The sequence below is a fragment of the Balaenoptera musculus genome, chromosome 9 (assembly GCF_009873245.2).
Source record: "Balaenoptera musculus isolate JJ_BM4_2016_0621 chromosome 9, mBalMus1.pri.v3, whole genome shotgun sequence".
In the NCBI taxonomy this organism is placed as follows: Eukaryota; Metazoa; Chordata; class Mammalia; order Artiodactyla; family Balaenopteridae; genus Balaenoptera; species Balaenoptera musculus.
The window spans coordinates 29,040,512-29,059,836 of record NC_045793.1 but is presented as its reverse complement, the minus strand read 5'-3'; the positions used below and the strand labels follow the sequence as shown (position 1 = coordinate 29,059,836).

The following is a 19,325-nucleotide window of genomic DNA, read 5'->3' as shown; positions in this document are numbered from 1 at the left end:
GCAATCCCACTACTGGGCATATAACCTGAGAAAACCATAATTCAAAAAGAGTTATGTACCACAATGTTCACTGCAGCACTATTTACAATAGCCAGGACATGGAAGCAACCTAAGTGTCCATCGACAGATGAATGGATAAAGAAGATGTAGCACATATATACAATGTAATATTCCTCAGTCATAAAAAGCAACAAAACTGAGTTATTTGTAGTGAGATGGATGGACCTAGAGTCTGTCATACAAAGTGAAGTAAGTCAGAAAGAGAAAAACAAATACTGTATGCTAACACATATATATGTGTTCTCATATATAAGGTTCTCATGAACCTAGGGGCAGGACAGGAATAAAAACACAGACATAGAGAATGGACTTGAGGACACAGGGTGGGGGAAGGGTAAGCTGGGATGAAGTGAGAGAGTGGCATGGACATATATACACTACCAAATGTAAAATAGATACCTAGTGGGAAGTAGCCACATAGCACAGGGAGATCAGCTCGGTGCTTTGTGACCACCTAGAGGGGTGGGATAGGGAGGGTGGGAAGGAGACACAAGAGGGAGGAGATATGGGGATATATGTATACATATAGGTGATTCACTTTGTTATACAGCAGAAACTAACACAACATTGTAAAGCAGTTATACTCTAATAAAGATGTTAAAAAAAATCCTATCATTACAAAAAATTTAATACAGTGAAGCAAAAAAGTATCATAAAAATACTTACCCTTACCAGCTATATAGGTCAGCAAAGAAATGAAAAACATATTTAAACATTTAAATAAATGTTTAGAAACATTTATTTCTAGTCATTTTAATTTTATGTTATTTTCTCAGTTTCCACTAATGACTCTAAAAGTTGTTCTTCCAAGAGATGATCAAGAAAGAGAAGAAGAAAGAATACAGAAGTCAAGGAAGGGAGGAAAATACGAAAGGCAAAACTAGTGTCTGGAGCAGTCCAGTGGCATCTCTGATAGAGGTCATGGTCCGTAGCTCATTTGGATGAGGTAGAAACACATTTTTCTTTCTTTGTTTTTTTTTTTTTTCTTTTTTAAAGAAAGGTAAAACAGTAGGGTCTGCTCTGACAGAAAACTTTACTAACAGCCTGGAATACAAGAAAGCTCTTAACGCGACTGGAACAGTCTGGCTTTTTAGAACAAATTTAGCTTTTTTAAAACAAGTTTATCAAGGGGCTAGAAAATTTAGTTCCACTTAGCCTGATCAACACTGCTTTGACAACACATTGTTATCTAATAGAAAGGTTTTGCTAGAAAGAAATTATATGGCTATCTGAATAAACTGATTATTAGATCCTTTACTCATTAATTCTGTATCATGTAGTCATGATTTTAATGTTCTAGACCAGTGGTTCCCATCCACTTTTCTTGCCATTGTGTGTAAGATGGTTGATATCCTTTATGATATCAGCACACTCCTTGGGTATTCCTTGCACACAAGATGTAAAGAAAAAATACTGAAACACAAGTGAATGAGGGAAACATTTTCACAAAAATAATTTTCATGTCACCATAACTCAGCAGTTCTCAAATGGGGGTAAAGCTTCCCCACCTCTTCCCCTGTCCCCTGGAACATTTGACAATGTCTAGAGATATTTTTGGTCGTCAGACCTGGGGTGGGGGGGTGGGGCAGTGCGGTCGGGTGCTACCGGCATCTAGTGAGTAGGAGACAGGGATGATGGTAAACATCCTATAATACACAGGACAGCCCTCCCCTCAACCCCTGAAACAAAGAATTATCTGGCCCAAAATGATAGTCTTGCTGAGATTGAGAAACACCGCTCTAACAAAGAAAACAATCACGCTGCTTCTGATTAAGACAGTGTCATTAAAAACAGATTAAACTTCCTCCCTGAAACAACTAAAAAGTCATGTAAAAAATATTTTTAAAAATGTTCTCAAAATTTTGGACATCGTGCAACATAGGAGATTGATTCCTAAGAGGCGGGGAAACAAATGAGATGAGCCTTTTAGTTGCCCCAGGTTAATGCCAGGAGAAACTTTCAAAGCTGTGGCTCAGGGAGGGAGAACCCAGGGAGAGCCAGTGGTCTCCCTGAGTTGAGAAGGTGGAGCTGACAGTTCAGGAAGGCCAAGGCTGCTGGAGTTTGCAGGAAAGACTACTGTTCCCTCTCGCTGCCCCATTTCGTATTCAAATGAATACTGACCACCTCACGCAAGGGAGGCAACAACATGAGGATGGGGAAAGAACCACCCTAAAGGATTAGAGGGGACAATGTCCCAGACTCACACAGAGCCTGGAGCAGTGCTTGTTCCCAAAAGCCAGAAAATAAAACCTCAAATTTCACTGGTCATCAGTTGGGGTCTTTAAGAATAGTCGTGGTCCAGAACTGGGGACAACTCATCCTAGACTAGATGCTATGTGGTCCCACCCAACAAATCTTAAAAGCAAAACCTGAAAGACTCACACTTCTTTCAAGTAATTTAACCGTGTCTTAGAATAAAGCTCAAGAATATTTTTGTGAAGAAAACTACACCAAGGCACATTATAATCAAATTGCTCAAAACCAGTGATTAAGAGAAAATCTTTAAAGCAGCTTGAGAAAAAAACCACATTATATACAGAGGAAGAAACAAAAATGATAGCACATTTCTCATCAGGAGAAAAAAAAGCAAGTTAGCAGAGAGTGGAGAAAAGTCTTTAAAGTACTGAAAGAAAAGCATCTTTCCAAATGAAGGTAAAATAATGACATTTTCATATAGAAAAAAGCTAAAAGCTGAAAGCACTATAGAAAAGTCAAAGGAAGTCCTTTCAGAAGTGAAATATCTCTATAAGAGAATAAAGAGTGCTAGGAATGGTAACTACACGGTTGAGTATACAACATTTTCTCTTATTATTTAAATTTCTTTAAAAGGTAATTGACTGTTTAAGGTATAATAATAATATCAATGTATTGTGGGATTTACAACATTTGTAGAAGTAAAATGGATGACCAGAATTGTGCAGGGGCCAGGAAGGGAGATATGGAAGTATACAATTGTGAGATGCATATACTACGTATGAAGTGCCATCATCACCTGAGGATGGATCGGGATAAGTTTAAAGGTGTACACTCTGAAGCCTAAAGCACGCAGGAATCTGGAGTCGAGCTCATATTCCATCTTTATTTGGCCTAAAGTGCCTTTAAGATGTCTAAATGTAATACTAACGGGTGTCTAAAAAGAACAGAAAACAGTTATTTGCTGCATGAAAAGTATGAGAAGAGAGAAGAAAATAATGAGAGAAGAAAATAATGAATGTCAAAATGCTGCTCCCCTGGAGAAGAATCTTGAGAGTAGAAGGGTGTTGAATGAAAAGTTCCAATTTGAGCTTACAGTTAAAGACCAACTGATTTATTATATTACAGAAGGAACCAGAGAAGTTTTAAAAAAGAGTATAACAAGTTAAAACATTTGGTTTAATGATTATTAAAGCTACGTTTGAAAATGTTTCTATCATTATTACATAATTTGTTATTAATTACTTGTGAATTAAAATGAAAAATTTAGTTCTTAATGATTTATATTAGCATTGAGAAAATGACATGAATATAAAGGTATCTAGAAAAAGAAAGTTGCCTTGATGACTTTTTTTTTTTCCGACCTACAACAGAAAATAGGCCTATTATCCTTTTGGTTTGTTAGAAACAACTCTAGAAAGTTATGGTCCATCATTTTGGTATTCTGGAATCTTAATGCCAGTTTGATTTTGCAATACTTTTCCCATTTCAACAGAACACGTAAGTTAAAATTACAGTAAGTTAAAATCAATTTTCTTTTATGCTCTTGAGATTCCCAGAGAAATCCCAGTGCTTGGCAAATTCATGACTGGAAATCATAGGCACCATTTATTCCAGGTTTGTCTGAAAAATTAGATAACTGATTCTATGACTACTAAAATGAACTATTCTTATTCAATTAGGAATCAGTTAATGATGTAAACTATAATACTGAACAAATTTGACTCAGGCAATTTTATATCTTATTAAGGTTATTAATTGATAATCAAATTATTTTTCAACACAACTTACAAAGCTGAGCATCTGCATGGAGAGTTCCTCCTTTAGGATTCAGCTTCTGGGCTTGAACTGCAGGAATGGGTTTATACGATTGACCTGTGGCCCTATACATGGCTTGAACCCACAATACTCTATCCTGTTCGTCATCACTTGCAAATATTACAGTGTCTCCTTCTTTAACAGCATTGAAGAACATCTGACCACCCTGAAGCCCTGTGGAGGAAAAAATAGACATTGTTAAAAACATACACAATTGGCAGATTTTAACCTCATTCATTAAATGGTCTCATGGAAAAGAACTGATTTGCTATTTGAGCTCAATGCCTTGAATCATTTTTAGTTGAGGATCAAATCCACAATCCAAGAATTGAAGGAAAACAATAAGGTGAAGCTATACACTTCCATATCACTTTGGAAATTAAAATTAGCTTAGGGAACAGTTCATAACAAAGCAGCATTCTGCAAGACGTGCAAACCTACCCCAAAGGAATGCATAGCAAAGTCTGATTATTTCATGCCAGAGAAGAAAGTCATTATCTGCCGGCACATTCCTCATTCTATATTCAGGAGGTATATATGACCAGTTGAGCAGTAAAAAAATACAGGTAAGATAAAAATGATACTTACATTGCATGGTATTTTACTTTTGCAAAATTCTTTCATAGAGAAGATATTTTGCATTTTAAGTGATTGATCAGTGAATGTGATCACTGACTTCTATTTTTAATCTATAATAATTTCTTTATTCATTCATTAGTATCTATATATTTCTTAACCTCACTTTATTAATTTCATTAATCTCCATATATTCATTCATTCATTCACTTATTCACTCACTAATCTCAAACACTGAGTGTCCAGTACTATACACAGCATTAATATATTAGGAGGGAGGGAGAGAAGTACAAGAATGTGATGTTGGGGAGAAAATTAGTAGAATATAATATACAGTCATTCATTAGCTATTTCTTTCCCTATTTCTGTCTCTTGTACCTTTTGCTTTTCAGTAAAGAAGTTTCTGAAAGCACTGTTGATATTTCTCATATAATAATTTCCCCGTAACAGTAACTTTCACATATTTCATCCTTGTACTGAGATAACAGAGATGATGACTTATGGCTAAAACTAAGTAGCCTCATAAAGATATAAGTCAAATCCCATCAAATCTTGTCTGGGTATATAAATGGAATATGTACCATTCACTGAATGGAGTTTGAAGTGGAGAATAGACACAGGATATTTATGACAATTTCATGAATACATGAGAGGCAGGGAAAGTGATTCAACTAAGAATTACCTGGGTGGGGATCTGTGTAATCCACAGTGTATCCTTCAAGCTGCATTAATTCTTGTGGTTCAGACTTTTTTTCTCTATAACTGCACATAGCAAAGGTGTATTGGCTAACCTGCATGAGAAAAAAAGTTTACATATTGGTTACATTAAATTTATCTTCTAGTTTTTTCTTTATCAGAAGACTCTTTAACCAAAATTTTAAAAAATAACATATGAGTTGCATATAAATTATTAAATGTCCACATTTTTTAAAACCCTGCTCAGAGATTAAGCACCTTTCATTTATCAGCTTGCGGTTAGACCTTTCATGCCTATGACCCAGCATTTCCCAGTTTGATGACCAGCTGGTCAAGATTCTATGAGCTATTTATTAATAGAAGAGCCATAAAAAAAAATAGTTGTGTTAAAAATAAGTTTGGGACCATAAAACTTCTAGAGGGAGACATAAGCAGAACACTCTGACATAAATTGCAGCGATATTTTTTTTTTAACATTTTTATTGAAGTATAATTGCTTTACAATGGTGTGTTAGTTTCTGCTTTATAACAAAGTGAATCAGTTATACATATACATATGTTCCCATATCTCTTCCCTCTTGCATCTCCCTCCCTCCCACCCTCCCTATCCCACCCCTCTAAGTGGTCACAAAGCACCGAGCTGATCTCCCTGTGCTATGCGGCTGCTTCCCACTAGTTATCTATTTTACATTTGGTAGGAGTGAGATGTGACAGGGTGAGAGAGTGTCATGCAGCGATATTTTTTTTGGATCTGTTTCCTAAAGCAAAGGAAATAAAAGCAAAAATAAACAAATGGGACCTAATTAAACTTATAAGCTTTTGCACAGTAAAGGAAACCATCTACAAAATGAAAAGACAACCTACTGAATAGGAGAAAACATTTGCAAATGATATGACCGATAAGGGATTAATATCCAACATATAAACAGCTCATACAACTGAATATCAAGAAAACCAAACCGCCTGATTAAAAAAATGGGCAGAACACTTGAATAGACATTTTTCCAAAGAGGACATGCAGATAGCCAACAGGCACATGAAAAGATGCTCAACATCGCTAATCATTAGGGAACTGCAAGTCAAAACCTCAGTGAGATATCACTTCACACCTGTCAGAAAGGCTATCTTCAAAATGACCACAAACAAAAATGCTGGAGAGGATGCGGAGAAAAGGGAACCCTTGTGCACTGTTGGTGGGAATGTAAATTGGTGCAGCCACTGTGGAGAACAGTATGGAGGTTCCTCAAAAAACTAAAAATAGAATGACCATATGACCCAGCAATTCTACTCCTGGGTATATATCTGAAAAAAAATACACACACACACAAAAACACTAATTCAAAAAGATACATGCACCCCAATGCTCCTAGCATTATTCACAATTGCCAAGGTATGGAAGCAACCTAAGTGTCCAACAACAGATGAACAGACAAAGAAGATGTGGTTTATATACACAATAGAATACTACTCAGCCATAAAAAAGAATGAAAATTTGCCATTTGCAGCAATATGGATGGACTTGGAGGGCATTACATTAAGTGAAATAAGGCAGAGAAAGACAAACACTGTATGATATCATTTACATGTGAAATCTAAAAAATACAACAAACTAACGAATATAACAAAAAAAGCAGCAGTCTCACAGATACAGAGAACAAACTAGTGGTTACCAGTGAGGAGAGAGAAGGGGGGAGGGGTAGGGGATTAAGAGGTACAAACTACTATGCCTAAAATAAGCTACAAGGTTATATTGTATAACACAGGAAGATAGTCAATATTTTATAATAACTAGAAATGGAGTATAACCTTTAAAAACTGTAAATCACTATATTGTACACCTGTAACTTACATAATATTGTACATCAACTATACTTCAATTTAAAAAAAGTTTGGGAATCATCAGGTTAAATAAAGACAAACAGGCTTCTTTTACTGCAGGTTCTTTACGGCCTTTAATATGCTCATACACATTGTGACTCTCCAAGAATGAGACACATTATGAGCAATCTCAAACATACAATCATGGAACTGCATTTTCAAGCACACATATTTCAAGACTTAACCAAAGTAAAAAAGATCTTAATAAATGTTGGAAATTTATTGGGCCACATAACCAACCCCACAGGAAGGTCCAGGGTGGAGTTAAGGTTTTAGGCAGCCAGGGACTCAACATGGCCAAGATCTGCTGTCTCTCTGCTCTGCTTCTTTTGAGGAACTAACTGGCTTCACGTTCTTATCCTGAAGTCTCACTGGGCTAGAACCATAGTTGCCAACAGCTCTGCTGCCACCTCTCTGATTGCCTCAGCTTAGGTGTAAGGCCGTATGTGGACCATTCCCTGTGGCCAAGGGGCAAAAGTACCACCGTTAGCCCAGTCTGGGTCAAGAGCTCACACCTGTGGCAAAGACTATTGAATGCTACAATGGGCAGGCTCTTAGAAGTTCCCCCAAAACAGTGAGGGGGAGGTGCTGCTCCGAGCAGGAGAAAAAGATGTCTGGTGGATTGATATCTAATTGCAAAATTTCCTACAACACAGGATTCCAGGGAAAACACTTTGCTTAATGAGAGTTCCCTTTCCCACTTTTGAACAGAAATTAAAACTAAGGAAACGTAAGCACACCTTTCAGTAGATGAAGATTACTTAAAGAGGACTCAAAAAGGAACTAATTAGGAAAGAAAAAAATAGATTACATGAACTAACACTAAAATTAAGAACGTCTCCTCATTGGGGCTTCCCTGGTGGCGCAGTGGTTGAGAATCTGCCTGCTAATGCAGGGGACACGGGTTCGAGCCCTGGTCTGGGAAGATCCCACATGCCGCGGAGCAACTAGGCCCGTGAGCCACAACTACTGAGCCTGAGCGTCTGGAGCCTGTGCTCTGCAACAAGAGAGGCCTGCGCACTGCGATGAAGAGTGGCCCCCGCTTGCCACAACTAGAGAAAGCCCTCGCACAGAAACGAAGACCCAACACAGCCAAAAATAAATAAATAAATTAATTAATTAATTAAATCCATGTTAAAAAAGAAGAACGTCTCCTCATTAAAGGATACCATAAAGAAAGTAAAAAGGTGTATGCAAAATATATATTCAACAAAGAACTAATATCAATGCGGGGTGATTTGTAGATAAGAGCAAAAACTGAGGTTATTTGGAGAAGAGGGAATTCTGCCTCAAGACAGCAGCATTAACTCCTGCCTGAGTTTCTAGCCTGCTGGCCTTTCTGGAGAACCCTGACTGATACCAAAAGACTTATTACGGATTATGAACACTTGATCCAGCCAATTTCCTTCCAGGAACTTACCCAAGGAAACAAATGGACAAATACTCAAAGATGCATGTGCAGTGTGTTCACGGCAGCATTGCATATGAGAAAAAACCGGAAAAACCAACAGTGGTTTGATTAAATACATTATGGTATAACCACACAGTAGTATAATGCCATACAGCCACTGAAAGAAATATGACGTGTTTTTTTTTTTTCTGGACATGAAACTATTTCTAAGATATAACATGAAGAGCAGATTTAAAAAATGTGGAGTGTGCTTTTTTTGGTAAACACTCTATATACATATGAATAGAAGGATGTATACTGAAACTATAAATAGTGATTATTATTGGATAGTACAGTTATAGGTCATTTAAAGTTATTTTTTTCAGTGTTTGAAGTTTTTTTTCAAAGAATATTAATTACTTTATAATGAGACTTTTTCTATTTTGGAAAAAAACCCAAAGCTTTGTTTGGGAACAGCGAGTCCAATAACTTGAGACACTTGCGGTTCTTGCTACTCTTAGATTTCCTTTTCTTTTTGCTTTCCGTATCTTATAGATGGCCAATGAATTTACTTTCTCACCTGCATATGCCTAAGGCTTACAGATGAAACCCACTGGCTCCCATCGGAGCTTCAGTTTCTTTGTGTAAAAAGGTATGATTGTGGGTGTTTTTTTAGGGGGTGTTGGTAACTGGTAAACAGTAACATTATACTTCCATTATTTATTCTAAAAAGCAACTCATTCTCTTACTTAACTTAGTCCAAAATCCCACCATTCTTCCATAAAGTGATTTAACATAGTGTTAACTTAAAAATATTATGAAATATTTCAAGCATAAAAAACATGATAATATACTAACATGTATATACCCCCCATCCAGCTTTGTTCAATCATAACTTCTTGTGTGTGTGTGTATATATATATATATGCTTTAAGTCCCCACCCCTGACCCCGGCTCCTCCAGACAGAAAAAGTTAATGCCTACATATTACACCTACTCAAACCCATTTCCTTTTCTCTCTCCCCAGAGGGAATCATTATGCTGAATTTTGTGTTTATTATTTCCACTCATGCTTTAAAACTTTTATTTTACATGTAAGTTCTTTTAGGTTCCTGGACCTAGTTCCAACCTGTGTGTGGGGAGAGGGTGAAGGGTGGTTTATATCACCACCAAACAATGCTTGGGACACCAGCTGGTTTCCCTACAATTTAACTCAATTGTGATACTATCTGCCAGGACATAGCACCAGATTCCACAGGTGAAGGGTTCAGTCTGAAAAGCTTGCCCTCCCACTCCCCCTACTTGAGATGCCAGTTGCAAGCCTAGGTTGTTTACCTGTGCTCTGGTCAACCGGTTACAGACTGGAGGTTCCCATGACCCCCTCCTGTACCTCAGAGGCCAGTTGCAAGTCCAAGTTGTTACCTGTACTTCTGACCAACTGGCTATAGATCAGAGGTTCCCAGTATTCCCCCGCACACCCCCTCGGGTTCAATTAATTTGCTAGAGAGACTCATAAAACTCAAGAAACCCATTTACTCACTAGATCACAGGCTTATTATAAAAGAATGTAACTCAGGAAATGCCAGTTGGAAGAGATGCATGGGGCGAGGTATGGAGAAAGAGTGAGGAGTGTCCAAGCTCTCTCCCAGCACTCCATTCTCCCCAGATCTCCACGTGTTCACCAACCTGGAAGCTCTCTTGAACCCCCTCCTTCTGGGTTTTTGAAGCTTCATTACATCGACATGATTGATTAAATCACTGATCATTGGAGATTTATTCAACCACCAACCCCTCTCCCTGCCCCAGAGGTCAGGGTGGATGGGACTGAAAGTTCCAGCCCTCTACTCCTGTGGTTGTTTCTCCTGACAACCAGCCTAAGGTGCTTCCCAAAGTCACTGCATCAACATAACACCTTTATCACTCTCATTACTTAGGAAATTCTCAGGGTTTTAGAAGCTCTGTGTTAGAATGGGGATGATGGCCAAATATATATTTCTTTTGCTTTTAACTCATCTCCTCCTAAGTGTAGAAAACTGAGTGCTTTGCTTCTATCACCAGCTCCCATCTTATAAATCAGTGCTCATTATATGCTAATTCTACCTTATTTTAGTAATATTACTAAATATTACTGTACTAATACTATTATTAATATACTAATATTAACATTTAGTCAGAAAATATTATCAAATATGTTATCTAGTCAATATTTATTTGCCCTTGTCTTTTTTTTTTAATTTTTATTTATTTATTTTGGCTGCGTTGGGTCTTCGTTGCTGTCCGTGGGCTTTCTCTAGTTGCGGCGAGCAGGGGTTACTCTTCGTTGCAGTGCCGGGCTTCTCATTGCGGTGGCTTCTCTTGTTGCGGAGCACAGGCTCTAGGCACGTGGGCTCAGTAGTTGTGGCACACGGGCTTAGTTGCTCTGCGGCGTGTGGGATCTTCCTGGACCAGGGAAGGAATCTGTGTCCCCTGCATTGACAGACAGATTCTTATTCACTGCTCCACTAGGGAGGCCCTTGCCCTTGTCTTTACCCATTTTTTTTTTGGTGACCATTATTTCTTGAATTACACTCCATCATTCTGAGTTCAATTTCCTTCTTCCTTCCTTTTAGCAAAAGCTGAGTCAGTTTTTCTTTTTATTTTAAAATGTCTTTAATTCTCCCTTACTTATTAATGATGGTTTAGTTGGTTATATATAGTATTTTAGGCTAGTAATCTTTCAGCACTTTGAAGATACTACCCCATTGTCAGAAGGCTTATATATCTAAGTTGAAAAGTCTGATGGAAATCCAGTTGTGGTTCCCTTGTAGTTAATCTGCCTTTTCTCTCTGGTTTCTCTTACATGTTCTCTTTATCTTTGCTGTCCTGCAGTTGCACTGCAAAATTTCTGTTTTTATATTTATCATAGTATTTGTTATATTTCTCATATCTGATAATGCATGACTTGTATCAATTTTAGAATCTTGTTCAGTATTTTTTCAAAGGTTGAGTCTGTCCCATTTTTCCTGTGTACTGCCTTTTCTTCCAATTCTATCAGAAGTATCTTGAAACTGTAGATTCTTTCCTCCACATGTTTTAACCTCTTTACATGTTTCATGTTTCTGCATTTCTGTATGCTAAATTCTGAGTTATTTCTTCAGATTATAACTAATACCCTATCATTAATTACATCACTTTCTCCTCAGATGTGTCTAACCTACTGTTTAACATGTCCAATAAGGGTGTAATTTCAACGACTGCTTTACATTTTTAGTTAGTAGTTGTGCATAGTCCCTTTCCAAACCTGCTTGTTCATTATTTCATAGTGTTACGTTCTTTTCTGTTGTTGTTTTGTTCTTTTCTTATACTTTTGAACCCACTTATAAATTTCAATGCCTTAAATACAATTATTTTATAGTTTATATATGTGATATTTCTATTACTGAAATTCTTGGGGGTGCAAATAATTAGTTTATTATTCTATAATTTTAAATTACGAGCTCATATTCAGCACAGTTTTATCTGTAGATCTCTTATAAAGCCTAGGTTAAGGGATCATTTCTCCAAAAAAAAATTTTTTTTTAATGCCAGATGCCGCAGATGTATCACCAATCCAGAAGTATTTTTTTATGTTAATTTCTTAACTTGGGTGTCTCCCTTATATTTGGAGAAATAAATTAGAACTTCAACACTTTCTGAGTCAAGGCTAACAGTTACATTCTCAGGCATCTATTTTACTCCACATTCCAAACTTAAGGCCAAACAGAAATTTACCAGCCTGAGGGCAGGCTTTTTCTAATCTACCATTTCCCTGAAATCTAACTCTTTTATGTTCTTTATGAGAAAGTCTCTGTTCCAAATTCCCACTTTGAGAATGCCTCAGGGTATGTCTTCTTTCTTGGAGTGAAAAATAAAATCCCTTGCCTCAGGGTATGTCTTCTTTCTTGGAGTGAACAATAAAATCCCTAGCCCCTGACAGACCAACATCAATATCCCTTGTCCCATACCCCAGTCCCAGGGCAGCCACGACGTCAACTCACAAGCTTCACTCTTTGGTCCCTGAGTTTTTCCTTTCTTCTTACAGTTACGTATGTAAAAAGATGTGTATTATATCATATCATTTCTAGATGTTTGCCATAAAAGAATTCTTAGCATTATTTTTACGACTAGCCAACACCACCAATTTAAACCCTTTGGCTAACTCTCGATTCTAATTTTGTTTTATGGAGTTTCTGAATAGTAGGTCTAAGTTTTATATGCATGAGAGAGACTATACATGTCCTTTTCACCACATTCCAGGAAAAAAAAAATCCATGATGGTTAGTATATAAAACCAAACATATGTTCAAATTTGTCTTATAATTAAAACATAATTGTTAGACACCAGAGACTATTCCAAAGTCATCATTTTGTGATCAATTATTAACAAAACAGAAATATTTATTAAGCAAATCATTCATGTTTTCCATTTCATTCTTTTGGAGAGTCTTCAAAACATGACTAAAAGTCTCCAGACAAATCACCACAGGAACGACCTGGAACCCGCTGGGAGAGAGACGGAACGCACAGGAAGGTCTGCCTTCCTTGCAAGGGTTAGCAACAATCTCCAGCAATTACTAGGCTGGAGTACAAGCCACCACTGCATCTGCTACTCCAGACAGACTAACCTGCAAGACTCGCCCACTTCTATGCATTTCTTCACCTGAACTCCCAAGCAGGAAAATATCACCTTCGCCTTTAAAATTCCACTTTCCATCTATTGCTTTATCTAGTAAAACCCTACTCCCCCTTCCAAGACCCTGACAAACTTGTTCCCTTTACCTTTCTAACTGCATTTCCTGTGTGTTGTCCCCTGTTTTTGCCTCACTGGCTCCTACACTGTTTGGCATATAGTCTCTGCCTTTTAATTTCTCCACGAAATCCAACTTATTTCAATACGATAAATATTCTATTAAGCCACATTTGAAAATGTATTCTATTTGAAAGTACAAATCACATACTTATCTTGTTAAAAAAAATAACACTAATAATCCAGCAGCCCAAATTACCCAACGTTTACTCTTAAATGGATCCTCCACTACTTGGCATACAAATAATATTTGATTTTTTAAATGTCGAACACTCCACTTAAAATGTTCAGGAAATAATAAACATGAGGCCAAATTCATTCCTTCATCTAAATAGGCTGTCTCGAGCACCCATTATGTGATGGGCACACCTGTGAGGGCCACGGGGACCCAGATCTTACTCCTTCAGGATACACAGCTGTGATGTGACCACAGTCATAAAGCCATCAAAATGCTAAGAAAATGCAGGAAAAACAAAGTGAAACAACAGACAATATAGCAAAAATAATATGGGAAAGAACTAGTTAGGGAGTGACTATTCATATTAAAAAGAAATTCTTAACCTTCTCAAAAATATCTAGTTGATAAAAGTAAAGAGATCTTTCTATATTTTATGTATTTCTACTTAGAGAAAAAAACAAGGCCAAAATAATGGAATGTACTGTAAACTGAAAACTGATCAGAAAAAAACAGTAAGCAGTTTTAAAATTGTAATGGAACATAATAAAATGTATAATTTCATTCAAAATCCCAGATCTTACTCACATGTATCAGATACATATTATAAAATAATACATGGGATTGTACTTCTCAACATTATAGATTTACTTTTTTTTAAAAAAATTAATTAATTAATTAATTTTTTGGATGAGTTGGGTCTTCATTGCTGTGCGTGGGCTTCAGAAGTTGTGGCATGCAGGCTCAGTAGTCGTGGCGCATGGGTTTAGTTGCTCTGCAGCATGTGGAATCTTCCCGGACCAGGGCTCAAACCCGTGACCCCTGCATTGGCAGGCGGATTCTTAACCACTGCACCACCAGGGAAGTCCCTAGGTTTACTTTTTGATAGTATTGTCCTAACATTCTACAAGGTATTTACTTAATCAGTAAAAATTCACCAATGGAATAAAATATTGTTACATTTGCTAGAATTACAGATTTCAATCATGTGGTGAGGATTTTTAATACTTTGGAAACTAGAGGCTGTGATACCTAGAGGACTCAAGTCTCACTAAGTGACAAATAGTTACTCTCAGAGCTAAGCTTCACTGAAAAGAAAACATATGATTATCCTCTGAAACATACTGGTATTGGGGGATGAGGGTTATGGACCCCTGAGGTTGTGATCTCAACTCCAGAGTTCACGGATGTGGAAACTGACTTTCCTGAGGTCACCCAGAAGGAGATGGTCATCCTGAGAGTAGAACACAAGTCTCAATCCAGTAAGTACTCCTTCCGATATACCACATTCTAATTCACATTGTGAAACTTAAAAACTGTATTCCCAAATAACAAGCCAATTGCCTCTTAATTTCTAGCAAAGTTACTATTTAAGAGAGCTATAAGATATTTAGTTAGTTATCTGTAAGAATCTATAATCAAAGACTACTAAGGGTAGCGGGGAGAGAGAAAAGTGAGTTGAACAGCAAGCAAGTTGAGGCATTATCTGTTTATTATTTATCTTCTCTCAGGTACATATTCAATAAATCACCATCATTTGTTTTACAGTAATGTTGACTATATCTTTAACCAATATAAAATTATAATCCTTTCATATATTTAATACTTCTCTTAAATTTTACTTGGTCTGAATTTAATACTGTCATCCTACTTTCTCTGTGTTTTGGCCTTTTGTTTGTGGTATAGCTCACATACGGATTTTTATTTTATTTAATTTTTATTTATTTATTTATTTTTTAACATCTTTATTGGAGTATAATTGCTTTACAATGGTGTGTTAGTTTCTGCTTTATAACAAAGTGAATCAGTTATACATATACATATGTTCCCATATCTCTTCCCTCTTGCGTCTCCCTCCCTCCCACCCTCCCAGCCGCATAGCACAGGGAGATCAGCTCGGTGCTTTGTGACCACCTAGAGGGGTGGGATAGGGAGGGCGGATTTTGATTTTTATCCCACTCTGAGAATCAGTTACTAGGTCCATTTAACTCATTTATACTAAAAATTCATATATATACGTATATATCGCTGTCTTCTGTAATATGGCTACTACAATTTCCTTGGCATCCTATTTTTAATCTGTACTAGTTACTTTAAAAGTTTTCAAAGACATCACTGACCCCATCTTTTCTCTATTTACTGAAAGACAAATCATTTTTTACTGTGTCTTATAGAACTTGAAAAACGTAGCTTATTTTTATCTCTCCATTCATTAACTTTCATAAAATCTGGAGTTTAGTTTTCACATATTGTTATAATTACTTAATTACTTCATATACCTATAACGTATTTTAGGAATCATCTTTCACGTTTTTCTTTGAGTCAAAATATTTTAACAGTAATTTAGATTTAGCTATATCTTATCATTATGCTCTTTAATTCTTTTATATTTTAAGTTTGATATTTCTGAGATACTACACTTATTCACCTTTCAAATATCAGGAACTCCACTTTAAATATTTTCAGGAAGGTGAACTGTATCTTTTCTGAATCTCCACCCATACTATAATATTTTCTAGTGCTTTTATTCATGAACAACTTCTTGGATGTATACTACTTCTCAAGTCACACAATTTCCCATCAATTTTCTGTAGATATACTCTGTTAAGTTCAGTAGTTGAGTGTTAAGGAAATACGAGGCAACACACACATCTTTAACTGAAAAAATATTTTGAAAGAAATGTTTAGATGAAAATCTCTTCTCACTACATTTCCTGAAATGTGGGAAGCCTGTTTATCTGCAGACTAATTTCTTTTATTTTTTATTTTTTTTAACATCCTTATTGGAGTATAATTGCTTTACAACGGTTTGTTAGTTTCTGCTGTATAACAAAGTGAATCAGCTATACATATACATATATCCCCATATTCCCTCCCTCTTGCGTCTCCCTCCCACCCTCCCTTTCCCACCCCTCTAGGTGGTCACAAAGCACAGAGCTGATCTCCCTGTGCTATGCGGTTGCTTCCCACTAGCTATCTATTTTACATTTGGTAGTGTATATATGTCCATGCCACTCTCTCACTTTGTCCCAGCTTACCCTTCCCCCTCCCCATGTCCTCAAGTCCATTCTCTACACCTGCATCTTTATTCCTGTCCTGCCCCTAGGTTCTTCAGAACTACTTTTAGATTCCATACATATGTGTTAGCATATAGTATTTGTTTTTCTCTGACTTACTTCACTCTGTATGACAGACTCTAGGTCCATCCACCTCACTACAAATAGCTCAATTTTGTTTCTCTCTATGGCTGAGTAATATTCCACTGTATATATGCGCCACATCTTCTTTATCCATTCATCTGTCGACAGACACTTCGGTGGCTTCCATGTCCTGGCTATTGTAATTAGTGCTTCAGTGAACACTGTGATACATGACTCTTTTTGAATAATGGTTTTCTCAGGGTATGTGCCCAGTAGTGGGATTGCTGGGCTGTATGGTAGTTCTATTTTTAGTTTAAGGAAGCTCCATACTCTTCTCCATAGTGGCTGTATCAATTTACATTCCCACCAACAGTGCAAGAGGGTTCCCTTTTCTCCACACCCTCTCCAGCATTTACTGTTTGTAGATTTTTTGATGATGGCCATTCTGACTGGTGTGAGGTGATACCTCATTGTAGTTTTGATTTGCATTTCTCTAATGATTAGTGATGTTGAGCATCCTTTCATGTGTTTGTTGGCAATCTGTATATCTTCTCTGAAGAAATGTCTATTTAGGTCTTCTGTCCATTTTTGGATTGGGTTGTTTGTTTTATTGATATTGAGCTGCATGAGCTGCTTGTATATTTTGGAGATTAATCCTTTGTCAGTTGCTTCGTTTGCAAATATTTTCCCCTACTCTGAGGGTTGTCTTTTCGTCTTGTTTTTGGTTTCCTTTGCTGTGCAAAAGCTTTTAAGTTTCATTAGATCCCATGTGTTTATTTTTGTTTTTATTTCTATTACTCAAGGAGGTGGGTCAAAAAGGATCTTGCTATGATTTATGTCATAGAGTGTTCTTTCTAGGTTTTCCTCTAAGAGTTTTATAGTGTCTGGCCTTACATTTAGGTCTTTAATCCATTCTGAGTTTATTTTTGTGTATGGTGTTAGGAAGTGTTCTAATTTCATTCTTTTACATGTAGCTGTCCAGTTTTCCCAGCACCACTTATTGAAGAGGTTGTCTTTTCTCCATTGTATATTCTTGCCTCCTTTATCAAAGATAAGGTGACCATAGTGCATGGGTTTATCTCTGGGCTTTCTATCCTGTTCCATTGATCTGTATTTGTTTTTGTGCCAGTACCATAGTGTCTTGATGACTGTAGCTTTGTATATAGTCTGAAGTCAGGAAGCCTGATTCCTCCAGCTCCGTTTTTCTTTCTCAAGATTGCTTTGGCTATTCAGGGTCTTCTGTGCTTCCATTCAAATTGTGATATTTTTTGTTCTAGTTCTGTGAAAAATGCCATTGGTAGCTTGATAGGGAGTGCATTGACTCTGTAGATTGCTTTGGGTAGTAGAGTCATTTTCACAATGTTGATTCTTCCAATCCAAGAACATGGTATATCTCTCCATCTGTCTGTATCATCTTCAATTTCTTTCATCAGTGTCTTATAATTTTCTGCATAAAATTATATGCAGGAGGTCTTTTGTCTCCTTAGGTAGGTTTATTCCTAGGTATTTAATTTCTTTTAAATATCAGAAAATGTTTCCTCTTTTATAGTATTTCTTACTTTTATTGGTATTTTTGCTCTGTTTATCTGTTTTGTCCTCTTCTCTTTACACTTAGAAAAACAGATTTTTGTTATATTGGATATTTGCTTTCTTTCCTTAATATCTGCCATTGTGAGTAGTTTTCATTTCAGACTTTCAGAGCTTCTCCATTGTCTTCTATAGAACTGACTTCGTTTTATGCAGTGTTCATTCTGTACATCACTGCCTAAAACGTGGACATCAATTATCTGCTGTTTTTAGTTTTAATGTCTTCTGATTTCTACCAGATCTCTTTTATTAATCTCAGCCAACTCATCTCATTTTTACAAACTTTTCAATAGAGTCCATGTTTCTCAAAATTTAAAACATAAAATCAACATATTTGAATTCAATACTATAGAATCTCTTCATAGGTCTCCATTAGCCCCTCCTCCACCCCTTTTAAAAAATCTATCACTGAACAAAGAGAGATTTTCCAGGTCTGCTATTTGCCAAATGATAGGAAATCCTCATTAATTCCTTGCATTCTCCCACTGGAGTACTGTCAGAATCCACCTCTTCAATCTCTAGCTTGAGAGTAAGTGGAAACGAACAGCTCTCTCCAACCCAATTTCCATCCTCTAGCAGGCATTTATGTAGTGAGGTTTTGATAGAAATTCTTCCTGTTGCAACTGTATGGTTCTTTGCACTCAGAGGCAAAACAAAGTATTTTGAAAGTTCGATGGTTTTCATATATTTTTGCTTACAGCAAAATTGTGGAAGGCCTTAATTCAGTTATAAAATGACCAAATATTAAAAGTAACTTAAGATATATCACTATATGTTTGGGGCATCTAACTCAGGAATTAAAAAAAAATTTTTGAGACACTGAGTAATACTACTGTGACAAAGGTTCTGTTTCATCTACTTATTTAGGTGAGCCAGGCTTCCCCATGCCTGCATCTTGTGAAAGTTATATAAACAAAAAAGGAATGAACATGAAACCCTTTCTCATTATAAATAGCCATTCACAGATAAATTGGGAAGACAGCCATG

The 19,325-nt window shown here is 36.7% G+C and overlaps 1 protein-coding gene across 24 annotated transcripts in view; it reads right to left on the bottom strand.

The window, feature by feature from the left end:
* CADPS2 (calcium dependent secretion activator 2) overlaps positions 1-19,325 on the bottom strand; it is a 539,668-nt gene that overhangs the window by 169,987 nt on the left and 350,356 nt on the right. For 17 of the 24 annotated variants that reach the window (XM_036862873.1, XM_036862885.1, XM_036862874.1 and 14 more), the window contains exons 10-12: positions 5,330-5,438; positions 4,045-4,245; positions 727-735 (exon numbers count right to left, since the gene is read on the bottom strand). In XM_036862873.1, the coding sequence (XP_036718768.1) occupies positions 727-735; positions 4,045-4,245; positions 5,330-5,438 (319 nt within the window). The remainder of the gene's footprint in view (positions 1-726; positions 736-4,044; positions 4,246-5,329; positions 5,439-19,325) is intronic. The other 7 variants (XM_036862863.1, XM_036862868.1, XM_036862872.1 and 4 more) reach the window with 1 other exon arrangement.